This window comes from Acinonyx jubatus, chromosome A1 (genome assembly GCF_027475565.1).
Source record: "Acinonyx jubatus isolate Ajub_Pintada_27869175 chromosome A1, VMU_Ajub_asm_v1.0, whole genome shotgun sequence".
NCBI lineage: Eukaryota > Metazoa > Chordata > Mammalia > Carnivora > Felidae > Acinonyx > Acinonyx jubatus.
Genome location: NC_069380.1, coordinates 154910856 through 154936778, shown reverse-complemented (window position 1 = coordinate 154936778; position 25923 = coordinate 154910856). Strand labels below are relative to the sequence as shown.

At 37.0% G+C, this 25923-nt stretch overlaps 1 protein-coding gene across 13 annotated transcripts in view; it reads left to right on the top strand.

The window, feature by feature from the left end:
• MCTP1 (multiple C2 and transmembrane domain containing 1) overlaps positions 1-25923 on the top strand; it is a 522244-nt gene that overhangs the window by 168960 nt on the left and 327361 nt on the right. The window contains exon 1 of one of the 13 annotated variants that reach the window (XM_027037879.2): positions 18292-18526. The exons of the other annotated variants lie outside the window; for them this stretch is intronic. Within the exon in view, the coding sequence (XP_026893680.2) occupies positions 18470-18526 (57 nt within the window). The 5' untranslated portion in view covers positions 18292-18469. Of the gene's footprint in view, positions 1-18291; positions 18527-25923 lie in introns of those variants that run through there. 13 annotated transcript variants of the gene reach the window in all.

The following is a 25923-nucleotide window of genomic DNA, read 5'->3' as shown; positions in this document are numbered from 1 at the left end:
TAAAGAAAACTTATTTCAAAATGGTTCCTTTTCCCCTCCCACTGCTGGAAGCACAAGGGGATTTTTCTTTAATATTCAGTGTAAGAAATCCTGGAGGTACAACTCATAAAATTATGGACCCCTCCCTTTGACTAGACATCCCTGAGCTTTTTAACGCTAAGACTAGTTCACACTGAGCCTCTAGTAATTCATCAATTCCGGTTTAGGTTTTCCTATCCTGACACAGGTTCCCACAGAGGCTTCTGCTCATGGGTTTTTGCTCCGGTAGGTTGTGATTCTCTTGATTTGATTGTCCATCTCTCTAATTTTTGAGTCAGTATTTTGCCCTGTGACCTCACTTCTCTGCCAGATAAGAAGAGCTATTGATTTTTTTTTCAGTTTGTTCAGCTTTTTACTTGGAAGGACATGACTTCTAAGCTCCTTACAAGCCAGGCCAGAAACCAGAAGTCCCCCTTCTGTGTTAATTAGCTGAGATTCTTTGGCAAAGAAGAGCTTTCTCTAATCTCTCTTCTTTTATGGTGTGGCCTTTCATCATTGAGTGCATGGTTGTTTTCTGGCATAAAATGCCCCAAATTATCTTGTCCTTTCCCTGCTTCAGACCTGGAGCCCTTCATTTATTTAGGAATGCCTGGTTGCTTTTGGTGGAAATATTTGGAGTAAATGTTTGCTCGATGTGGCTACTTGATCTATTTAATAAACCATTAGCTTAGTTTGTTTCTGTATGTATTCACTTTTAGTTTTTGCTATTTTTCACTGCTTGTTTGGTTTTGTTTTGCTTTCATCCCTAATGAGTTGATTTGATGTTTTGAATTTATTTGATGATTTTGTTTCTGGGATATGTGGCAATGGAATGACATCACTTGTGCTAGGTGCTATGACCTGTTGAGTAACGTGACAGTGAAACTCCTACGAGAACACTCAGAAGCAGAAGTGCCGGGGATGATGCAGTTATTCAATGAAAGCAGAGAATCACATCCCTAAGACCCAAGCCCATGGAAACCCATTTCATGAATGATTGATTTAGTCTCAAATAGGTTAAAAATGGCAATAGTACAAAATGAAATAGTACAAAAGTACAAAAAATTTAGTGAGAAAGGGAGAGAGTGCAGGAAGGAGGAAGGGGCAGAGGGAGAGGAAGAGAGAGAATCTCAAGCAGGCTCTGGGTCTTGATCCCACAACCCTAGGATCATGACCTGAGCCAAAATCAAGAGTTGGCCACTCAACCAACTGAGGCCCCCAGGCACCCCTAAAGTATTTCTTGGATAAAAAAAAAAAAAACAAAAACAAAATGGAAAGGCAAATGACAAATAAAAATTGCATGCAGACCAAGGGTTAATATTCTTAATATAAAAAGATGTATGTTTTTAAATTAATGGGGGAACACACATACACACATGCACATTTAAAAAATGCACAGGACCCAAGTCAAAAGAAGAAATAAAGGGAGCCAGTGGGTATAAATAGTGTTCAGTCTCAGGATCTGGCTTATGTTTTTGGTTAGGGACATGTTTACTTTTATTTATAATAAATAGCATCACACTATTAAAAAAAAAGTAAACCTAGGATGGACCTCAAAAATAGGACCCTAAATAAACAAAGAAATGAGGATCAGAAATTCTTTTGTTGGATAATGAAAGATATCTCAGAAATCTCAAATACCAATTACTACATCTTAAAGCTAATTGCGTTTCTGGGCTTTTTAGTGGCTAATCAGAAATGGGACCAGATTAACAATGTATTCTTCCTGTGTGATAAAGGGACCTTTATTTATGAAATTTCACTGCTCAGTAAACAGAACCACTCTTCTAATTGCTTAGGCCAGAAACCTAAGAATAATCTTTGATCCCTTCTTTTCTTCATACTTTTGTCTATTCTATTCGCAATTTATGTTCCCTTTACCCATAATATATCCTGAATCTCAACACACTTTGATCTAAGCCACCTGGATTCTGCAATAACTTCCTGACAGGTGGGCCTATGTTTATTCTTTTGTCTCCTCTGATCTTACCTCCACATAGCAGTGGGAGTGTTCTTTCTAAAACAGATTATGTGACTCCCATGTTGGAAATCACCAAAATGAAGTGCACATTCCTTCTCATTGCTTCCAAGACCTTACATCATTATGGCCCCACTCAATTCTCCAACATCCTCTCCCTCAACTCTGCCTTCTTTCACTACAGTCTGGCCTTCTTCTGTCTCTCACAAGATCATTTCTATGCCAGGGACTTTGGTCGTGCTGGTCCATGTTCCCAAAACAATCTTCCCCTGGATCTTGCCACACTTGATTCCTGATCATCAATTGGTTCTTCTTGCAAAAGTTACCTTGTCAGAGTGATCAACCCTTCCCACTAGTTTAAGCTCTTCCCTCTTCCTACCTCTTATTTACTCACTATCACATTAGCCTAATTTATTTTCCCATATTATTTTTCCCTTATTACTTTGTATTGTTCAACATTATTTATCTGTTTATAGGTTTACTTTCTATCTCTTCTCATGTGGAAGGATGGAAATTCTTGTCTTCATTCTAAGACAAGGACCTGGCACAAAGTAGATGCTCAAGAAGTACTTAAGGATGTAAATATGTTAGCATTAGTTATGTGTAAGAGTTGGTATTATAGACAGTTTTTTAAATGTATACTTTTTATAACTTTCCTAATATGTAAAAATAAACATTGATTGCCACTATAATCAGAGTAGAAGCTATTAAAAATAATGATTCGCTATCATGGTAGAAGACCCTAAACCCTACCATCTCTGTGTGTTTGAACGATTATAATGCATAATGCATTTGAACACCATGAAAATGCAAAAACATAATGGGATTACACAAAATTACACTTGCAGGGGCTCCCACTAGAGCTATTTAGAACAATATTGTATGTAATACATATTTTAGAATGATATTAACATTCATTGATGGGTTGGGGAGTTATTTTGGAGATTCAGCTGATTCTTTCTCTGCCCCATTCAGCATTCATGAAAAGACTTTACAATTAAAATCTTACACTTTATAAGAAAAGAGATTTCAGGACTTTCATAGTATTTAGTTTTTTTCCTGAAGTTCTTCCATTTATCTTCTGTAGCTCTGTGAGGCATTAAAGCTTTTGTGCTTTAGCATACTGCAAGAATTAAAGCTTCTTCCATTTATGGAAAGTCTTTTAAGCAGACCCATTTTCTCAAGCAGATTTTAAGATAACTCCTTGCTTTTCCCTTTTCTGTGCTTTCCACTCCACCCCTGGATTAACATGTATTCTGTCTTCCTTTTCCTTCATTTTCCCAAGGGTCGTGCTATAAAATTGACCATAGTTTGGACCTAATTATTTTCACAATTCCACAAGCTATATTGGTTGTAAGAGGTTGATTTTTTTGTGCAAGTGCATAACTGTATTAAACTGAACACGCAATTAAGAATTTCATTTTTGTCTGCCAGAGAATGAAAATGTTCTTTGGTGTTTTGCCCACCAGTTGTCATGTGGTCATTAATACTCTTTTAAGAAGCTGTTGAAATACTTTGCTTTTTTGCTTTTGTTGTCGTTGTTCCCTATTGAAAATTTCTCTTAAGAAGTCACAATCTCCACAATGGAAATACTGTGAGCAGTCTTGTGTGACACAGATGTTACACTGGGTATGCCTTTCTGATTTTGTTCTGTGGAAGAGGTGGCACTTTTGCATGAGTCTTTGCTCACACACAATCAGTGTGTGATAAATACCACACTCCTTCACTGTCTTTAAATCAGCTTAGTTCTAACTCTTAGTCCCTATTCAAAAGTGTCTGAGGTCTCACTTTCACAGATGTGGCATGCCAGCCTTCCTCTTAGAGGTCTTGTTACAAGGAACCCACAAAAGTCTCTTCACTGCCCCCTGTGCCTCCTTTTATTTCAAATTCACTGTCATGTCCCCAAGTCATATATCAATTAATTTCTTCAGTGAGTTTAAATATAGAGAAAGTCATTGACTTCAGATGGCTTCTACCTTTAGTTTTGTCCAAATCCAGCATAATGTAGAGCAGGGACTACTACTTAACTTCTAATCAGTTGTCTTGACACAAATGTAAGAGACTGGCAGAAATAGGGTAGCCTGGAACTAGGGATCCTGCAGTTAACTTTAAACATGAAATATCGGGGCATCTTCTTTTCCCAAGGGTCATGCTATAAAGTTGACCATGGTTTTGACCTATTATTTTCACAGTTCCCTGAGATCTCAACTACTCTACAAGTAAACCAACTTCTATTCATTTCTGACCTTGCTGCTCTGTACCCTGAACTGTGATCTTTTCCTCCTAACTTTGCTGTTGTTCTTCTTTGCTATTGCAAGGTTTGGAGGGTGTTCATTAAAACAAACAAACGAAACACAAAAAAATCCTCTGTATGCCAAGCACCTTAAACTTCTTGGAAGAAGTGGGTTTTATTAAAATCTAACATAAATAATAAAAAATAGTCTTCCTTGGGAAGAAGTAATCACTAAGAAGCAAAAAGAAAAAGAAAAGAACGGGGCTCCTGGGTGGCTCAGTTGGCTGGGCGTCCGACTTCGGCTCAGGTCATGATCTCACAATCCGTGGATTCAAGCCCCTCATTGGGCTCTGTGCTGACAGCTCAGAGCCTGGAGCCTCCTTCGGATTCTGTGTCTCCCTCTCTCTCTGCCCCTCCCCTGCTCATACTCTGTCTCTCTCTGTCTCAAAAATAAATAAAAACATTAAAAATTTTAAAAAAAAAGAAAAAGAAAAAAATGCAAATACCAAGAATTTGTTACAGAGTAAATTTGGGAGTGGTTGTGTACTACAGAAGGAATAAAAGAATATACAGAAGAAAATATATGGTATATTATGTTAACAGAAAATTTAGGAATTCCCAGAAATGGTATTAAGAAATATCATACTTGGAATATTAAGGATTGCTCATAATTTGGTACTTTTATGTGATAAAGCAGAATTATGTATTTATCAAAATCAGATTATTAAGGTTTAGGCAAAACAGTTTATCATTTGCTTATAAAGAAATATGTGTCAATTTCTCATACTGTATTTTCTTAGTCATTGGATGTTTTCATCAAGGATGTCTCTCAATTTATAAGTAGAAATTATTTCAACATTTGAAAGTGAATTAATTCTTTAAATTTTCCCCCTTATGTTCATTAAAGGGGAATCAGCAGTATTGTTAATTTGGTAATTCGGTTTCACAAAATTTATATGTTATGAGTCAAGACTCCTTTTTAGATCCTATTTAAGTTACAGGAACAAAATATTTTGGTAAATGATTTATTCAGTAAATGTTTAATGCTATTATAAAGTTAAGAAATCATTCATGACCTCAGAGTGATTATAGTTTAGTGGCAGAGCTCCTAATGGCCAAAAAAACCCAAAAACAAAAACAAAAGTCTCAGACATAACTTGATCAGCTTTATCTTCTAGAAAATTCATGGGGAATGAAGAGAAATAGAAGACATCATGCAAGGAAAGCAGTAAGAAGGTACTTCAGTTATATATTGCTGCATAACACACCGTCCCACACTTAGTGGCTTAAGACAGCATTGGTCATTTATATTGTTCATCAATATGCAATTTGGGCAAGGCTTGGCAAGATCAGATTGTTTCTGCTCCCTGCACCAACACCCAGTTGAGGACTAGAAGATCCATGTACAAGATGGTTTATTCAGACACCTAGAAAGTTGGTGCTGCCCATCAGCAAGGAGCTCAACTCAGGCAATAGGCCTAGTTTTTCTCCATGTGATCCTCTCCATGGGCTGCTTGGGCTTCCGATATGGTGGCTGGATCCTAACAGCAAGCCCTCCAGAGAACTAGACAGTCTGTGAGCCAGATTTTATGTCCTATCTTCAGAAGTCACATAGCATAATATCTTCTATAGTCCTAGTTCTGTTCAAAGAGAAGGAACCTCCCATTATCTTTTGATGGGAGGAATGTCAGTTGCATTGCACGAATAGCATGTGGAATGGGAAAGATTTATTTCCCAAGTTTTATTGAGGTGTAATTGACAAATATGTTTTATATGTGTGTGTGTGTGTGTGTGTGTGTGTGTGTGTGTGTGTGTGTGTATTCATGGTGTAGAATATAGTGCTTTGATATAGGCATACATTGTGAAATGATTACCACAACCAGCCCAATTAACATTGCTATCACCTCACATAGTAATAATATTTTGTGTGTGTGGTGAGAACACTTAGGATATATTAGCAAATTTCAGGTATACAACCTACTATTAACTGTAGTCATCATGCTATACATTAGATCCTCAGAATTTATTCATCTTGTATAACTGAAACTCTGTACCTTTTAACCAAGATCTCCCCACATACCCTACCCCCCACAAACCCAACTTTCAATGACAGGACATACATAGGTAAACTGCTATACACACCCGTTTAAAATAGAGGGAAAGCACATAGCAATGACTGGACCATCCGTGCAGGCTCATGCTGCCAGTTTCTTCAAAAGGGGGTAGTCCTACTGCTGAGAACTGTCCTTTCTGGCTGTTGGTTTCACCCTGTAGGCTCTTGGTTTTAACTTCTGAGTCACCCTTGATACTATTCCACTAAGAAAAAAACAGCTCTGGGGCACCTGGATGGCTTAGTTGGTTAAGCGTCCAAGTCTTGGTTTGGGCTCAGATCATGATCTCATGGTTCATGCTTGGGATTCTCTCCCTCCCTCTCTTTCTTCCCCTCCCCACTCACTCTGTCTCTGTCAAAGACTCCTATGAGTCCACAGATCTCTACTTTAGGATCCCTATGAGATACCTAGAGATAACATCCTTTTGATATATAGAAACCCAATTGTTTAATGGAGAGAAATTATAAAGCCTACTCTTAAGATTCTTAGCCTTTGTGTATCTAAAAAGTTCTAGGAGACACTGCCTTAGAGTCTTATCTCTTAACGAAGGATTTTATAATTTAACTCTGGATTATTCTTTGCCCTAAAGAGATTTATCAAGTTGAGAATTGTTTTTGGAGAGGCTGAGAATAAGAAATAAGTTCTTTTTGTTTTGTTTTACTTTTAACCCAGTCTTCAAAGGACATAAGGAAGGAGGCACTAAAGGGAGTAGGTTTATGGTAGGGAAGGTGCAAAGGAGCAGGAAGTATAGAGTAGAGTGGCAGTGATAAATATAATTTTAAACAAGCCCAGTTTGAGTTTGGGCTGTGTTGAGAATTTCATAAGGTATAACCCTAGGCAGAGGTATTGTTAGGGCAGTGTGGTATGTTCTGATTACCAGATTATATAAATTGTAGTAAGCAAAGAAGGTTGGGTTGTTTGGGAGAATAGATGGCTGAAAGAAGGAAAGTATTATTTTTTCCTTTTTGTTCAGAGACAGTTTATGAGTTGGTTGAGTAGCATGCTCTATCTTCCAAGATGGTAGTCCCTGGAAAGAGTTTATGAACTAAATCAAACAGCACAGATTTGCAGGGGAACAAAACAGATCCAGGACTTAAAGAGACTTTACAAATTCAGGATGCAGTTAGCTTTTTTAGACCCTGGCTGCAAAGGTCTAAATTGGATTTTTTATGAGCACCTGGGTGGCTTAGTCAGTTAAATGTCTGACTTTGGTTCAGGTCATGATCTCGCGGTTCATGAGTTCAAGGCCTGCATCGGACTCTGTGCTGACAGCTCAGAGCCTGGAGGCTGCTTTGGAATCTGTGACTTCCTCTTTCTCTGCTCTTCTCCCGCTCATGCTGTCTCTCTCTGTCTCTCAAAAAATAAGTAAATGTTACATTTTTTTTTTAATTGGACTGTTTAGTTGGTATAGGAAGCAATGAAAGCCTTTTCTCATTATTTAAATAGAAAGTCCCCTCACATTTACAGTATGAGTCAGAAGGTGTTATTTTTACCAAATCAATTCCAAAGTATTATTCTTAATAAAAGTCTATAATTTATAGATCTGAAAGTTCCATTTTAAGTTGAATGGAAAGTTTGGTTTAAAGTAAGCAGTATCTAGAAATAATAAGTGTTGGCGAGGATGTGGATAAAAGGGAGCCCTCATGCTCTGTTGGTGGGAATATAAATTGATGAAACTACTATAAAAATAGTATGTAAATTAGTCAGAAAGATAAAAATGGAAATATTATATGATACAATGATTCTACTTCTGGGTATTTACCTGAAGAAAACAAAAACACTAATTCAAAAAGATTTATACACCCCTATGTTTATTGCAGCATTATTTATAATATCCAAGATATGGAAGCAACCTAAGTGTCCATTGATAGATGAATGGATAAATAAGATGTGGTATACATATATACAATGAAATATTACCCAGCCATAAAAAAAACTGAAATCTCACCATTTGTGACAACATGGATGGACTTAGACGGTTATTATACTAAGTGAAGTAAGGCAGACAGAGAAAGACAACCACTACGTGATTTCACTTATATGTTGATCTCACATACAAACAAATAAACAAACACACAATAATAACAGACTCATAGATACAGACAATAAACTGGTGGTTACCAGAAAGGAGAGAGTGGGGGATGGGCAAAATAAGCAAAAGTGATTAAGAGGTACAGACTTCCAGTTATAAAATAAATAAGTCTCAGGGATGATGAGTATAGAGTGGGGAATATAGTCAACAATATGGTAATAGCATTGTGATGGCAGATGGTGATTACACTCATCATGGGAAGCACTGACTAAATGTATAGAATTAGCAAATCACTGTGTTGTACACCTGAAACCAATTTTTATATTTTGGCTATACTTTAATTAAATATAAATAAAATTATTAAAATGGTAATATAATGGTAAAAAGAATAAGCAGATGATGGTAAAATAAGCAAATAAACATATGTATAAACATGTGTGTATCTTGACATGAAAAGAGAAGCTATGTTCAGAGAGAAGAATGTTGGAGAATAATGTGGGAAGTAAATTCCTTTTTGTGGTTGTAAAAAGCATGTGCCTATATATGATCATACATTCTTAGAAAATGAAGAAATAACAAAATTAGGAGTAGTCAGCTTTGGGTAGCAGAGAAGCAGGGATGGGAGCTTTTAAACTGTGCAGAATACTCTTCTATAGTATTTTGAGTTTTTTGTTTTACAGAATATGTAGGTTTTTTTTTAAACAAAAATACACATTATAGGGGCATTCACTTTTGAATGCCCCCTCTCTGTAAAGAGTGCTTTCCTAATATTCTTCCTTTCTTTTTTTTTTTTTAATTTTTTTTAACGTCTATTTTTGAGACAGAGAGAGACAGAGCATGAACAGGGGAGGGTCAGAGAGAGAGGGAGACACAGGATCTGAAACAGGCTCCAGGCTCTGAGCAGTCAGCACAGAGCCCGACACGGGGCTCGAACTCACGGACCGTGAGATCATGACCTGAGCCGAAGTCGGACGCTTAACCGACCGAGCCACCCAGACGCCCCAATATTCTTCCTTTCTAATCTTATACTCTAATAAACTTTTGCCTGCTGCTCAAAAAAAATACACATTATAAATATCAGGTTAAAAAAAAAGTAAAGTAGGAGATAACCACATCAATTTCTTTATGCTCAAAGAACTTTTATTCTGATACTAAACTTGCTCGGTTTCTAAGAGAAAATGTCCCTTAAATTAAACTCTGGAATATTTGCTTCATCTTAGATTTCTCAAAAGTATTTCAATCTTTACCTTGCAAGATTTATAAGTGCAGAAATAAAAAAGTGTCATTTTATTCCTCCTATAGTAGTGAGAGAAAAAAAGCTGCAGAATTAAATTTGTTACCCTCTTTGTGTATATATATCCTAGGAGTTCTTGCACCCTCGCCTGTCATATGCTGTGGTTTACTTGCTCCATAGTTCTCAAATACAGAAGAATTGCCATTTTTCTGTTCAATATATAATGAAGAAACATGATAGGACATAAGAGATGTCTTTGCCCTGTGTTTCTATCCATCCTCCTGAAAAACTACTTACAATCGCACTAAAATGAATATTTAAGATTGGAATCTTCATCAGTTCTTCCTGAGGAATCTAGTGAGTAGCACAGATACAGAGCATGGTCTCTGGAGCCAGAGTGCCTGGGTTTGAAGCCTGTCTATGCCCCCTGCCAGCTGTATAATCGTAACTTCTCTCTGCCTCACTTTCCTTATCAGAATAGGGATGTTTAGTGCCCAATCCATAAGTTTATTATGAGGAAGAAGTTAACTAATATTGGTAAAGTAGTTAGAGCATTGCCTAGCATATTAGTGCAAAATGCATGTTTGGTGTTTTTTAAAATGTGTAGTAAAGTATACAAACCACATAGTGTAGTGTTTGAAGGTACGGGTTCTAACCCCATATCCACTACCTGTTAGCTGTGTAAGTGTGGTTGTTACTTAATCTCATTAAGCCTCACTTTCCTCCTTTGTAAAATAGAATAATTGCCAAAAGTAGCACCTGCTCCAGTTTCTCAGGATTTCATGGGATGATGTCTGGCAAGCTCATAGCACAATGTCTGCTTCGTAGCACCAATGGTTGCAAGTATATATTTTGATTTCCATGAATGTTCTGTCCCTTGGTGTTCATTGGGTTTTATCCTTAATCCTTCTCTTCACACTTCTAGGTCACCTCTGGATCTCCTGAGAACCAGGTAAGGATCCTTTAAAAGACATGCCACGGGGGCAGAAGGCAGGGGAAGTGAGGCTGCAAGATAAATTACCTAAGGTCCTAAGAGGCTTTGCAGGTGGACTTGTGTCAGGGAGTTGGCCACTACCCATGGTCTGGCCCAAAGCCTTGTGGGTCTAGAAACCACACTCGTCAGCACTTCCAGAGCCCATCTGTCCCCCAGGGCTGGGCTCATATTAATGACGCACATACGACTAATGTACAGGATCAGAATGCCAATGTTCCCATTTACAAGGAGAAGTGAAAGTCCTGGGCCTGGCGGTTCATACTCCAACCCAGCCTATTTGTGCCTGTAGGGGCCACATCTCTGACCGGGCTGTCAATTTATTAATCTGTGATGAGGACATAGCTCCTGAGCTGCCTCTCAAGTCCCTCAAGTTTCTGCATGAAGACACGCAGACGGGATACCAAATTCTAACCAGAAAGCAGCTTGGTGAGCAAGGAATCAGAAGGTCAGTTTATTTTTAGATTCGGGTTTGACGGAATTAGAGAGGCGAATCCACAGCAGCAAGGGACAGGTCACCAGCCTGGAGCACCATCTCCCAGTGTCTGAATAGCCATTGTCTGTGCTTACTTCGGAGACTGCTTCATACCTATTTTCTTGTCTGGACTGCTTTTCTATTAGTAGAGGTTGTATGGTCAGTCAGTTTATTGCCATGCCTGAGGGTCCAAGGCTGCCTGTACAGTGGGTCCATCTGGCCTTCCAAAGCTTTTGTTTGTCTCTTATACAGTATAGAGGGTAAGGTTTAAAAATCAGGAATATTCGCATCACCATCCAGAGGTGTAGCCTCTCCTGAAGAAGGTCTGGCCTTCCTGAGATTTTCCCACAACAGATCAGGCCTCTAAAGCCAAGCAGAGACTGTCTCCCTTAGATGAGGCTGGAAAACCTTTACTCAGTACTATGCATGCCTCTGGGCATGAATTTGCATCATTTTGACTAGTGAAGCTGCCTTCATTTAGCTATGCTCTGACTTACTGTATTTTTACTTTCACATTTAATTCTCAGGCAGCAGTCTTATGTTTTCACTTCCAGATTCCTTTCACTGTCACCCCCAAGTATTGAAAACACATTTTAGTTTGTAAGCCCTGGAGGTTCACACTGATGTGAAGACTGGAGTATAAAGCTCATAGCTTCAGGGAAGTGGGACACCCTTCATCCATCCTCGGGAGATACGCGGTGCTGCTGGCTGCCCTTCTCTGTTTCTAGCTCGATAGTCTCTTCTTCCTCCTGGGTGACAAATATTAAGCACTCTCATCTTCTGTACTTTTTTGTAAGGCGATAGATATTATCTCCACCACGAGAAACACAATGTGAACATCTGTACTTACAAAGACATATTTGGATGCCTAAACAAAATGTGTTCACCAATGGATTTCTTTTAGAACAAGAGCTTATTTTTAACTGCAGTGTTATAAATTATTAATAATCTGACACAGGCAGACATGCAATTTCTTATGATTCCTAAGATCTCTCAGCTTTTTTTTTTAACTTTATCTCTCATGAATGAAGTAAATGTCATTATGTGATTGGATCACTGATTGTAAAGACGAAGTTGTTTCCCAAGGAAGCATTTTTTTTTTCATGAGTAACTCAGCCCTTAATTCCTATTAATATTCTAAATAAATTAGGATTTATTTATGAGTGATCTGTTTGGGAAAATAGGAATAACAGTTCTAGGTCTTGCTACATCTCTCAGGCCCTACTACTTCAAATATGACCACTGTATATCTTTTTTTTTTTAATCTTTATTTATTTTTGAGAAAGAGAGAGAGACAGAGCTCAAGCAGGGGAGGGGCAGAGAGAGAGGGAGAGACAGAATCCAAAGCAGGCTCCAGGCTCTGAGCTGTCAGCACAGAGCCCAATGTGGGGCTCGAACTCACTAACATTGAGATCATGACCTGAGCTGAAGTAGGACGCTTAACCGACTGAGTCACCGAGGCACCCCTTGACCACTTTATATCTTGAAACATCTTTGAGATACAAGATGATAACATATTCTCTTCTCTCTGCTTCCATATCACCTTGTATGTATCTCTTACAATAACATTCACTTCATCTTATTTAAACTACTATTAAATAGGGGCACCAGCCTGGCTCAGTCAGTTGAGCATCTGACTCTTGATTTCACTTCAGGTCATGATCCCAGAGTCATGGGATCGAGCCCCACTTTAAGGCTCAGCAGGGAGCCTACTTAAGAATCTCTCTCTTGAAGAATCTGCCACCCCCACTTGTGTTCTCTCTCTCACATAAAAAAAAAAAACTATTAAATAATTACCATAGTTAATGGCACATGTTTACTTCATCATCATCATACTTACAAGTTTTTTTCCCCTCAATTAGACTGTGTATTTCTCAGTTGTGTGGACTGCTCTTATTTATACTTTCTAACACAATAAGGCCAACAGCAGATGTCCTATAAATGGTGAACTGAGGTGCTCATTAGAAGTAGGAGTTCTTCTAGGTTCCCCTTTTGATATGCAATATGACGTCATTGCTAGGAATGCTTCAGAAGTAATAACTGAGGAACACATAATATTCACCATACTTCTGACTCAAGAAATAGGGATAAATAATTGAAAAAAGTAAAGTTTTAAATTAAAATCAAATCCTAAGTCTAAAAGTAATAAATAGCAGGGGCACCTGGGTGGATTAGTTGGTTAAGTGTCTGACTCTTGATTTTGGTTCAGGTCATGATCTCACAGTTGTGGGATACATGCTGAGCATGGATCCTGCTTAAGATTCTCTCTCTCTCTCTCTCTCTCTCTCTCTCTCTCTCTCTTCCTGTCTCCCCTGCTAGTACTCTATCTCTCTCAAAATAAACATTAAATAATAATAATAATAATAATAATAATAATAATAATAATAATAAATAGCAAAAGACATTATAAATAGTGATAAACCACACACTGAAGGGTGATATCTATAATTCATATAATTGACAAAGGAGTAGAACTGCAGTATATAAAGACCTACCAAAATTTAATAAGGGAAAGCAAACAACCTGATAGGAAAAAGACCAATAATAATAAGATGCTCAGCTCAGGAATAATTAGGGAAACCCAAATTAAACATCAAGATTCTGTATCAGTCACATGCCAAAAATATCAGTCTGGAATATCAATACTGTGGAGATTATTTACAAGAATCTAGTGTAACAAAAATTCAAATACACCACCGGTTGAATTATAAATTAATCTAATTATGTTGAGATGTGGTTTGGCAATATTTAGTCAAGACAGGGCATCACCATGTCAAGACAGGATCACATCCTGTGATCCTATTAATTCCATTTCTAGGTATTCATCTTTAAAGAAATTCTTGCCCATATACAAGAATTAGAATAGTTTAATAATAGCAATAAATTAAAAACAACCTGTGTCCATCAGCAGGAGAATGGATACCTGAATTGGAATGACACACAGCAGTTAAAAAGAATTAACTATGTAGAACTACATGTAAATCCCAAGGAGAGAATATTAAGCACACACACACAAAAGTAAAGGATCTATTATATAATTTTGCAAAGCTTAAAACATGCAAATCACTATCTTATTTACGGATAAACATATATATAATGAAAGACTAAAAAGATGTATGGGAATGATCAAGATGACCCTGGAGAGTGTTTACCTTTGAAGAGAAAGGGAGGCAACAGGATAGGCAGGGGAACGTGGTGGCTTCAATTTTATCTGTAAAGTAGTATTTCTTCCAGGAAATCTCAAGTCAATTTGATGCCTTAAGATTTTAAGTGGAAGCAATGAGAATGGAAGGAGAAAGTTCAGTAGGCTCTGTAAGAGGTTTACGTTATTAGAATGATTGGGAGAATAAAATAGAGCAATACTCACTGCTTGGCAAACTCATCCGTTTGTCAGCACCGTGTATGTTCCAGTTCTGGTTGGCTATCCTAAAAGTCAACAGGGCCCTGACTCCCGCCTCAGACTCAAAGCATCTTTAGCTGTATAATTTTTAAGGAGAGAGAACTGTGGAAATTTAGGGGGAATATAAAATCATGGGGTGGTATGAACATAACTAAGATCACGTGAAGATTTTTTTAGGACTAGAGCAAGCTGGGAAAAAAAAAGGTTTAGGTTTTATGTTAATTAGAAAAGCAATTATACCAAATTCAGAGACCAGAGTTTTTTTCAGTGAGCTGATAATGAGCAAGTTTATTTACTCAGATTTAAGACAAACTAAATTAATATAGGACGTATGATTATAAACATTTGGCTGTTGATATGTTGACTGTTGAATAGATCCAAGCTGTATTTTTATGAGGTCAATAAAAGAGCTTTGGAAAAGACTAAGAGAAAAAAAAATCAAAGCCCTTGGCCAATGGTAGAAGGTACATTGGAGGTTCTAATGTAGTTTAGTGTCTGTTCCTGTATCTTCTGTCCTGCCTTTGTCTCTATCTTAGCATATCCTTTAGCCAGACTGAAAAATGAGAGGACACATAAGTTTGGGCTGGTAAAGAATGGAGAGAGTGGGGCAGAGAAGAGCACTTTATTTTTGTTACATTGTTTTAAAAATAAGAATAAAGAAGAGTAGTCCACTTAGACTGCAAATAATATAGCAAAATAGACATAAAAATATCAAATTATGATCTTATTTTTAAAAATACCATGTTCTTGGGACACCTGGATGGCTTAGTCAATTAAAAATCCAACTCTGGATTTCGGGTCAGGTCATGGTCTCACAGTTGTGAGATTGAGGCCTACATTGGGTCTGTGCTGGGTGTGGAGCCTGCTTGGAATTCTCTTTCTCCCTCTGCCCCTCCCCTGCTCATGCTCTCTCTCTCAAAAAAAGTAACATTTTATTTTCAAAAAATAACATGTTCTTTTCAAATTACCTCAAGAATACATGAATTTATTTTTGTGAATTTATGAAATAGGTAACTGAGCAAGATTTATGAAATAGGTAATACGCTGAGCAAAATGATCAGATCTGTCTTTGTCGCCCATCATCCCCTATTTCAAACCCTCTTCCCAGATATAATGTCTTAGCCACAATTGGTGTGCAGTCCATCCAGGTTCTTTTCTATGAATTTGCATGTAAAAATTCATGTACCCATAACTGGGATAATGTTTATTTTTGCAACACGTCCTTTCCATTTAATACCTTTTAGGGAGTTTTGCATGGTGGCGCATGTAGAGAAGCTAGTTATGTTTAACAGCTTCATACTATTCCTTAGTATGGTGAACCCATTGTTTACTTAACCTTCTGCTCTTCATGACCCAATGCAACATTTGCATTTTTTCGCTATTACAAACAATTCTGCAGTGAATATTCTAGTGTATCCATTGTAGCAGCAGAAGGCAGATGTGACTTAATGCATGGCCAGATGTCGGAACTACAGTAGCATCAGGAGTCTGCCTTTTACATTTTTGCCTTTTTTTTCTTGATTGGCTTCAGTTTTTAAACAACCTTACCTCATGTGGTAGCACATATGTCTGTCAGCAATTCTAGGCTTACGTTCTATAAACTTAAACTCTTTCACATTCTAAGCAAAAAATAGAATCTTGGATCTCAGTGAACCAGCTTGGGTTACGTGATCATCCCTGAACTGATCACTGTAGCTCTGTAGACAGTATACGCGGGTTAATCAGGCCTGCGTCACATGCCCACTTCTGGGGCCAGGTCAGCATGACCCAAATACGGACTAAGAAGAAGGGATGGATGGGTGATTTGCGAAATAAAAATCAGAAGGATGATACCAGGAGGAGGCACATATAGCAGTCAGGCAAATATATCAATTTCTCCTGCAAATGTCTTATAGATAATATTTTATGTTTTTGTGAGTAGGAAGTGAATAGACATCCTAATGATATCCAGACTTAAGTCATTAGGACCAAAGCTTTCTTGTAAGCATCTTTCCAAATTTTTGCTGGAATAATGAAACAAGTATGTTTTGATATTTACTATTGTATATGAAAATAAAGTATGTTATTGATTGAGGATCATTAACATTATGAAAAAGAAGTAATTTTTGCAATTCAGGAAAATGTTACCCAATGTATTTGCTAAAAGTTCAGTGATATGGTAGGTCATATCTTTTCTATGATAAATACCTTGTCTTAGAAAACCTTTTGAAATATTCTATTATTTGCCAAACTATAGCCTAAACTCTATTTATTTATTTATTTATTTATTTATTTATTTATTTATTTATTTATTTATTTATATTTAACAGTGTTTATCAAATTCCACTCTGTGCTCAGCACCATGCCAGAGGCTGAGGATAAAATCTTGACTACAAGATCTCTGCCCTCAAGTTTCTTGCATTATTGTTAGGGGCCGCAGACTATAAATAAGTAAATGAATGCATAAAGGAGAACTTTCCAGGCTGTGACGCACTATGAAGGAAATAAAAAGGATCCTGATAAGGAAAGTAATTGGGGAAGGTCATGTCTGGTGAGGCGGTAAGGGAAGACCTCTCTGAAGAGAGAATGTTTGAACTGCAAGCTGGGAATGAAGAATGAACCCCAAACTCTAAGTCTGTGCTGTCAGATGTAGTAGCCTCCACCCATTTGTGGCTATTGAGCACTCAGTTGTGGCGACTTTGAATCAAAATCCGCTATAAATGTAAAATGCACACCAGATCTCCAAGATTAGTATAAAAATTATAAAATATATAATAATTTGTATGTTGAGTACATGTTGAAATTGAAATATTTTAGATATGTTAGAGTAAGCATTGTTAAAATTAATTTTACGTATTTCTCTTTACGTTTTTAATGTGACCACTAAGACTGTAAAATTATATATGCAGTTTACTTATGTGTCTTTTGAACAGTCCTGGTCTAGGTGGTTTTAATTTGCTAAAATGCCATGTGCTTTTTCATCGTTTCGTCCTTGGTCATGCCAGTGGCAACTGAATTTATGTAGTAGATTTCTCTCCAAGGATATAAGTGTGTAATATTCATTGACTGAGGTGTATAAATATAATAATTCAATGTGTGATCAAGCTTAATAAAGCTCAGAGTTAAGAGGTAGTGGGTGGTAGAGAAAGCACAGAAAATTGCCACATTTACTAAAGGAGTTGTGTCATTAGTCATGTTCCTTTAGAAATGCTCACAAAACAGATAAAGGAGGGCTCTGAGCTGGAGAGGTAGGCAGAGCAAATGGCACAAGGTAATGACAGCGTGGGACAGGATTTCTGTGGGAATGAGCGAGAGCAAACCACAAAGATCTATTTCCATTCTCTGCTTCGTGAAGGAGATTCTGTTGTGTTGTACAGAACTGCCACTTCTTGCACGTTAAAACAGAGTTTTCTTCTACACATTGTTTTTGAACTGAGAGGAATGTTAGTGACTTTCGCGTGCCTCTCTCACATCTCTGTCAGGGCAATGGTAGCAAGTTCACACACATTTAATAACATTACATTAATTCACTGCTGAGAGCAAGCAGAATAGTTTTCTTTGTGCCATATTGTTCTCATTTCCATTCGTGGCTTGTGCCACAGGGAAGAAATTAATCACTTAAAAAAATGCACGTTTGTTTGACCTGGTGAGGGAGGGGGTGTTTGGGGGTGGGAGGAAAGGTTTACATTTTAGTTTGTAAACAGTTTGGGACCCCACATGTGATGACTGTTACGTAATCTAACAGTTTTGTGAGGGGGAAACTCTACCCTTACTGGTTTGAAAGGGAGTTGAGTCATATCCTGTGAATGTGAGGCAACAGTATTTAAGTATCACGGGTTCCTCTTACTTTCATTCTAAGTGGCTGCAGTTGAGAGCAGCAAGTGCTGTCTGTGAAGAGGCTGTTACCAGCCCTTGGAGGTGAACAGCCTCTCCTACAAGGATTCAGGAAAGAAAGCCAAGTCTGAATATGCAGTTCTCTCACTGGAATGAAAGATGTTTGGTCTATTTCTAATCAACTATGCTAGACACCTGCAAGCCGAAAAGTGCCTGCAATTTGCCATTTGTTTATAATAAGGTAAGCTCCACGTTTTGGTTTACTCATTGCATCAGGACAGCCTGGAATTAACGTGGCAGTTTTCGTACATGATTGTGCTTCAGAAAATGCCTTCTCACAGGTATTGAAGGTGGCATTTGAGTTGCTAACACAAGTAATTTTAAACTTACAGTTTAATCCATTTGTGAAATACTTAATTTAAGAGATTGATATTTTCTTTATACTAGCTTTTTATGAAAAATGTAATACCTGAGAAGCAGAAACACTGTAGTAGTTTTGTATCATTTTAGGTCTTTTTTAAGGATTAAATAGTACCAGGATCTTTTCCCTTTTGTCCCCCCTTTTTGCTACTTTATGATCTCCGTTAAAGATGAAATGTGCATAAAACTCACATGATTGTGCTTGGATTTTACTCTAAATAACCATAGCTTGCCAGCTATATTTCTCCATTGCAATAAAAAGTGGTCTTAGTCATAGGAAGTTTAGGGTTGAAAAGTAATGAAAGTCTCTTTCCCTTTCTTATTTGGCTTTCTGTTTAAGTAAAAGGCCACCATATTCATAAACTTTGATTGATGTGTCAACTTTAAAACGTGTATGAGTGTATCACAAGCCCACTTCCTCAGTTGCTGTTGGAGACACTCATTTATAAATCGTATGGATAGAAAAATCTGTGGATAGAAAAGTGAATGAGAGGTTTGTTTTTCAAATTCTTTAAGCTTGCGGCTGAGAGGCTGGGGTGAAAGACAGGAATGTTGTCTTGGGTTTTTATTGATTGAAGAACCAACATCGAATCAGAGACTAACAGTGGTGTCTGGTGTCACATAACTTTGAACACTCATATTTAAGACCTTTGAATTCTTTTGAGACAGAAAAGGTTAATTTGATTTTGAGGGCTATAGCTGTGACTTTGTAAGTTATTAATGAATTGAGGGATTTTTTGTATGTTTAATGACAGTTGGCATTAGAATACTTTCTTCTTGATTATTGACCATTGTCATGCTTAGAGATTGTTTCATTTCTGTTCAAAATTATACCCATTACAAAATTGCTATATTCTAACTACACATGGAAATTACTTTTCATTAGATATATATTGAATAATTCATGGTTTTTTGCAAAGGTCAGGGGGTCAATGAACTAATGGAAGGCATGTAGCTTTCCTCTTCTTTGAAGGAGAAATTCAAATTAGTTCAACTTCCAAACATATTTAATGGCAGTGTTCCAAATTGAGAAAATAAAAAAACTTTAAGGAAAATGACTTAGCACAATGAAAGCCTTTGGGGCCATGCATAGTGAAAAAGCACATATCCCAAAAGATTAGAATACAAAATGTTATAAGTAGAATATCCTGATATCGAATCTGTAGCAAACTCTTTTTTTTTTTCTGGCAGAAAGGGACCTATTCTGGTTAGTGACGAAATCTGCTTGACTATTTTCCCTTATACTATATGTGAATTACTAAATGTCAATAGAAAGAATAGCATATATCTACATCAAGACAAAAGCATGTATTCTTACACTTTGCATAGTGTCCGATTCTTAAATATGGATTATAATGGCCATACAAGCTGTTGTTATGGATTAAAACTCAGACTGATAAAATGTTGTGAAATCAAGTTTTTACAGTATGCTCTGTTTCAAATATGGACTTAATTATTTATGACCTTGCACAGCCAACTGGTAATTACCTGATTAGATTATCAAGGCATCTTGCTTCCCCTCCTTCGTTGCTGTGATCCCCATTCTTTGACTATATTCTTTACACTTCCAGAAGGGGTGTGGGTAAAGTGCAGGGAGAGAGAAGGAAAGAAAACAAATACACACACAGTGTCATTTTTCTGTGTCTCACCTCTCAAAATGGTTTTGATGAAGAAAGAGTTTAGATATAATAGCTAAAATGAGTCTTTAGATAACCTGTGGATCTTAATTAGTCAGGAAATCCCTTGACCTCTGAGATGAGGAACAATTGGGAACTTGGTTCGGAAAACCTTTTTTTACCTTACAGGATTGTTTGCAAAGATGCAATAATTTCATACCTGTGTTGTATTTTATTAACTGTAAGGTTTTAGGCATATTTTTGAGAATTTTTTTGTCTTCCTATAGTAAAGGAGCTGATGAGATATCAAAGATACTCAGAATTCCACTCTGGATTTAGAATATTTCTTTTCAGTAATAAAAGTCTCCTTTTTCTTCTCTTTGTAAACTACTTTACTGGTTAATTTCCAACTTATATAAAAATATTTTGCAAGGATGAGCTCCAAAACTAAAAACCAAGAACCCAAATTTACCTAAGTCTTGGTGCTGTTTTAAAATTTCAAATATTTCCTGGAAACTCATTGTCACTTAAAAAGTATTTATCAAGTGGCAACTAAACTTAATTTTCAACCTAGAAACAACATGATGTCTCTCAACTGGGGACTACATCAGCAGAAGCACACATGACATTTTTTCTTTGTTTTTAAAGATTTTTCTCTTAGGTGAGGCTTTGACAGGTTCAGGAAATTTTTTTATAGAGTATTCGTTCTGACTCCTGGAAACTGAATCTTTCTGGATGGTGATTTAGATGCTGCTGTCTCTAGTGAATCCTTCTGGATATCAAATGCAGCACACTTGCTGGTAAAAATAAGTAGAGATAACTCCACCTATTTCTGAAAATCAGTTTTGAAGAATCAATGAAACTGTTGGCTGTGACAGTCCTTGTAAATGCCATAGAGCTTACAAATACCACTATCACAAGGTAAGATATACAAAATTACGTTTTTGAGGCAAACTTGATGTCCTCTCACATATTCTCATTTCACAAAGAATGGAATTAAGATCCACAAGAGTTAAGAAAGGTGCCTCACTTTCCTTAAGCTAATACCTGAGTCAAGACCAAAATCTAGGTCTTTCTGTCTGCTCAATTAGCTAGAAATTGATCAGAAAGACTTTTTCTTGAGTTGTATGATTAGGGTTTAAAAATAAATAAATAATATTTTTCACATATTGATGAACATTTTTTTTAGGAAGCTATATGCTTAGAGAATATTTTGTAGGAGACATATTGCCTTGTCTATAAGTTGTGTGGGCTGAGGATTCTCTGTTGGATCTAGTTTAATGGAGCATGAATTTTCGGAATGATTATCAAACTAAAACATCTGACTCTTGGTGTCTCTTAGCTTTTTCACAAAGTGTCCAAGCTCTTACTATGGGAGATTGAATCATAAAAGGAGACATGCATAATGAATAGGGGTAAATCTGTAGCTTTTAAAATTGTGGGTAGTATGGTAGATTGTTTTGATATGTTTGTTGAAAGTGGTTAGCAAAAAGAGATTCTCCAAACGCTTATCATTAAAAAGAAATTGGGAAAATTTGAACAACCAGATAGACTTGCAACCATTTCTGTTAAAATCCATCTGGCTATTTCATATTTATGAAACTTTCTTCTTTATCGGGAACATGAGTTGGGAGAAACATGACTTTCCAAATTACAGAAGTTAAGGACGTGTATCTTACTATACCAATGAACATGATAGGTTTATAAAGAAAATTTTTCTTTAAAACCTCTTAAATTAAGATTAGAAGACAGAGGCAGGATGCTTGTGTGGCTCAGTTGGCTAAGTGTCTGACTCTTAATTTCAGCTCGGGTCATGATCTCACAGTTCGTGGGACAGAGCCCTGCATTGGGCTCTGTGCTAACAGTGCCAAGCCTGCTTGGGTTTCTCCCTCTCTCTCTGCCTCTCCGCCCCCCCCCCCACTCCCCCCCCCACTCTTTTCCCTCTCTCTCAAAATAAATAAATAAACATTTTTTAAAAATTAGAAGACAGATTAATTGAAAACTTTTTGTATGTTGGTAGTAGTAATAAAGGTTATTTTTACTACAAGGAATCAAAACATGGTCACCATTTCATTTAATAAAATATGTAACTCTTATGAAAGGTATATGCTATCTGCATATCCTATACTCCAACTTACCGCTTCAGTAAATAAGTGGAATTTATCATTATGCTATCTTATGAACAAATCTTAGCCCTGCATTGTAATAAAGTTCACTGCTTACTTTATCCCTAGAACTATATGAATCTGCTATGTAACCTTTAGGAGATAAAGGAAAACAGGTGAGATGAAGACGTAAAAGTCTTTAAACACTTTGCTAAATAGAAATATAAGGTGATATTGGGCACTAGGAGTGTAGTGGGAGGAATCAGTACTTCCTTGTAATATTGACCCCTCCTGTGGCTTTGGAGGTAACAAGTCTTGTGATTTTGTTTTTCTATCTGTGAAGCTTAGAAAACACATTAAAGCCAGACAGTTATCCCACATATCCTATAGGTACTTGGTAAATCTTGATTAATGATCCTGTGAACATCAAGGTTGGGTGAAGCACTTTGAACTCATTTTGAATAGTCTATCCATGTATCATTGGTATAAGTGCCAAGGTTTGTAAAAATATCCCCTTGAGAGAAACCCAAGGAAGAAAGCTTTGGAGATGGTTTGCTGGGTTTTGATTCCATATTAATTTAGTGAAGATAATCAAATCAGTCACTTGGTCTTCCTTTGCTTGAGTCATTTCACTAGTAGGATAGGATTAGTAATATATATTCATGACAATTTACAGCATCCCCAAATGTAACAAATCAAGTTCTAAATCTCTCACTCCATAAATGTTTTGTCCAAGATGAAAATAACAGTAATGCTAACACTGAAGTCAGCCTATATAATAGCTTTTTATGAACTATCTAAATTAATGTCTTAAAACCACCTTATAAAATTTGGGCACTATTAATATTCCCACTTTATAGATGGAGAAACTGAAGTATTTAGAAATTTAATGACTTATCCCTGACATCACACAAATAGTTATAGAATGACCAGAATTGAACCAAGGCAGTCAGGCTTCAGAGCCAGGGTACCTGATTATATTTTATGCTGCCTCCAGTTCGAATCCCTTGATCCCAGTAATAGGAAGTGACTGTTAAAAAGTGCCACAGACAAGAAAAGAAATCTTTTTAATGTTAATGTATTCAATCATTTCGATGACTCCAACATTCTCATTCTTAGTGAAACCCAGGCCTTTATGAAGCAGAAATATACTAAAATTACTTGGGAATTCATGTAAGATGAAGCTAGTAACAATACAAAATGTGTCTGGAATGAGAAGACATAATAGAGAGTTCTCCTAGGTGATCATAGTCTTTGGCCAAATGAAAATTTTTCCGTTTTTTTGAGGGGGTAGGGAGAGAAAGACAGCTTTCAATGTATACATAATCAACTTACACAGTCCCAGAAAAGCTTGTGGAAAATTTTGTGTTTAGAGGAAAGATTAATGCCATGTCGCCTTTTGTCTGGACACTCCATAAACATTTCCTGATGAAAGGCATTATTTGGGGGAAGGAGCACATTGAATGAATGGTAGAAGGAGTTTAGGTCCATTGTGCAACTAGGGTACATTTTGATCTGCTTTCTCCAAAGACTGCACAAATTTTGCTTGAAATTCTTGAGTGGTTTTCAAACCTTCTTGTTTCTTCAGGTTTTGCAGACAAGGACTTCCTTCACAGTGTTGTGCACCTTTAGCACTATCTTGGTGACTAATACATAGTAGACTCTCAGTAAGGCTTCTTGGCAAGGTGGGTGGAAGGATGGATGGATGGATGGATGGATGGATGGATGAATGGATGGATGGTAGGGATAAACTGGCACATCTCCAGATCTGCTCTGAGCCATGACTCATGTATCTGAAACTGGATTTGGATCAGACTGTCACTGAGCATGTGGGAAAAGGGAATGAAGTATAAAGTATGAAAGAGTTTACCTCAGTTAATTTGATACTTTATCATATGATGGTTTTCAACATGGAACTGACATAGCCAACTGGTACAAGCCTTTCACACTGTTTCATATTAGTTTCTTTAATTACACATACAAAGCATAATTGCTTTACTCCCTTGATTCAAAAGCTAAATGGGGGCGCCTGGGTGGCTTAGTTGGTTAACTGACTGACTTTGGCTCAGGTCATGATCGTGCAGTCCGAGTTCTAGCCCTGCGTTGGGACTGTGCTGACAGCTCAGAGTCTGGAGCCTGCTTCAGATTCTGTGTCTCCCTCTTTCTATGCCCCTCCCCCACTCACACTCTGTCTCTCTCTCTAAGAATAAATAAAGGTTAAAAAAATTTATGAAAAATGTATGCAAATATATACATATATAGCATATATATTATACATATACAGAGACAGATTTAGATAAAATTAAAAGATCAAAATAAATTTGAATACCTAAATTAATGGGAATTATCAAAGTTTGACTATTTTAGGATTTGTTGTGAAAAATAATCAAAATTGTTTCAGAAGAAACAATTCAGGCAGAGAATTGGAGAAAACAAAGGAATTTTTAAAAATCATTTTTAAATGCTTATTTACAAAAATATATGTTTCAGTCTTAGAAGAAAAGCTTTGTTTTTTCCACAAAATTTCATTAGCGAGCTCAAACTAAGAAGTCTGGGAACCAAGGGCACCTGGGTGGCTCAGTTTGTAAAGTATCGGACTTTAGCTCAGGTCATGATCTCCCAGTTTGTGGGTTTGAGGCCCCTGTCTGGCTCTGTGCTAACAGCTCAGAGTCTGGGGCCTGCTTCAGATTCTGTGTCTATCTCTCTCTCTGCCCCTCCCCTGCTTATACTCTGTCTCTCGCTCTCTCCCTCTCAAAAATAGATCAACATTAAAAAAATACAAGGAAGTCTGGGAGCTGAAATTTATTTAGTATCACTTTTTGAGATATGGTCAATTACTGAGAGATGGTTTTCAAAATAAGAATAGTGACTAAGGATAGGAAATACTGCCGATTTCCAGGGAAGGTGGTTATTGTTTCAAGTTTTTCAAGGGGGGAAAACACAAAAAACTTTCCTATAAAAACATGTAATCAAACGCAAAATATATCCGAGTTTTAGACAATGGGAGCAACTCTATTGGGAAAATTATACATTTGGCCTTGGCCCAAAGCAATAATTAAAAATGAAACACACACACACACACACACAAATCCCAGTCAGCCCAAAATCGTTGGTTGGATTTTCTTTTTCCTGGTCCTAAACACAGCAAGTAGCATATGTTCACTGTTTGAGGATATTCTCTTCTTTGGTGTATAGGTTTCTTGTGTTATTTGAAATGCATATGATTCCTATGGCTCATTGTTTACTGTGGGTGATTTTCCTACCTTAGAAATAGCAGGCTCCAAGTAACAATCAGTTGAAAGTGTTACACTGGGTAACAGCAGACCTGCATTCTACACTGTACAGTCTGGGCCTGGTTTTAACATCCCTCAAATGAAGCATTCATCCTCTATCCCTCTCTTGTTTCCCAAAGACTAGGAATTAATTCTGGATAGGATTTCTCCCTCCCTCCCTCCCTCCCTCCCTTTCTTTCTTTCTTTCTTTCTTTCTTTCTTTCT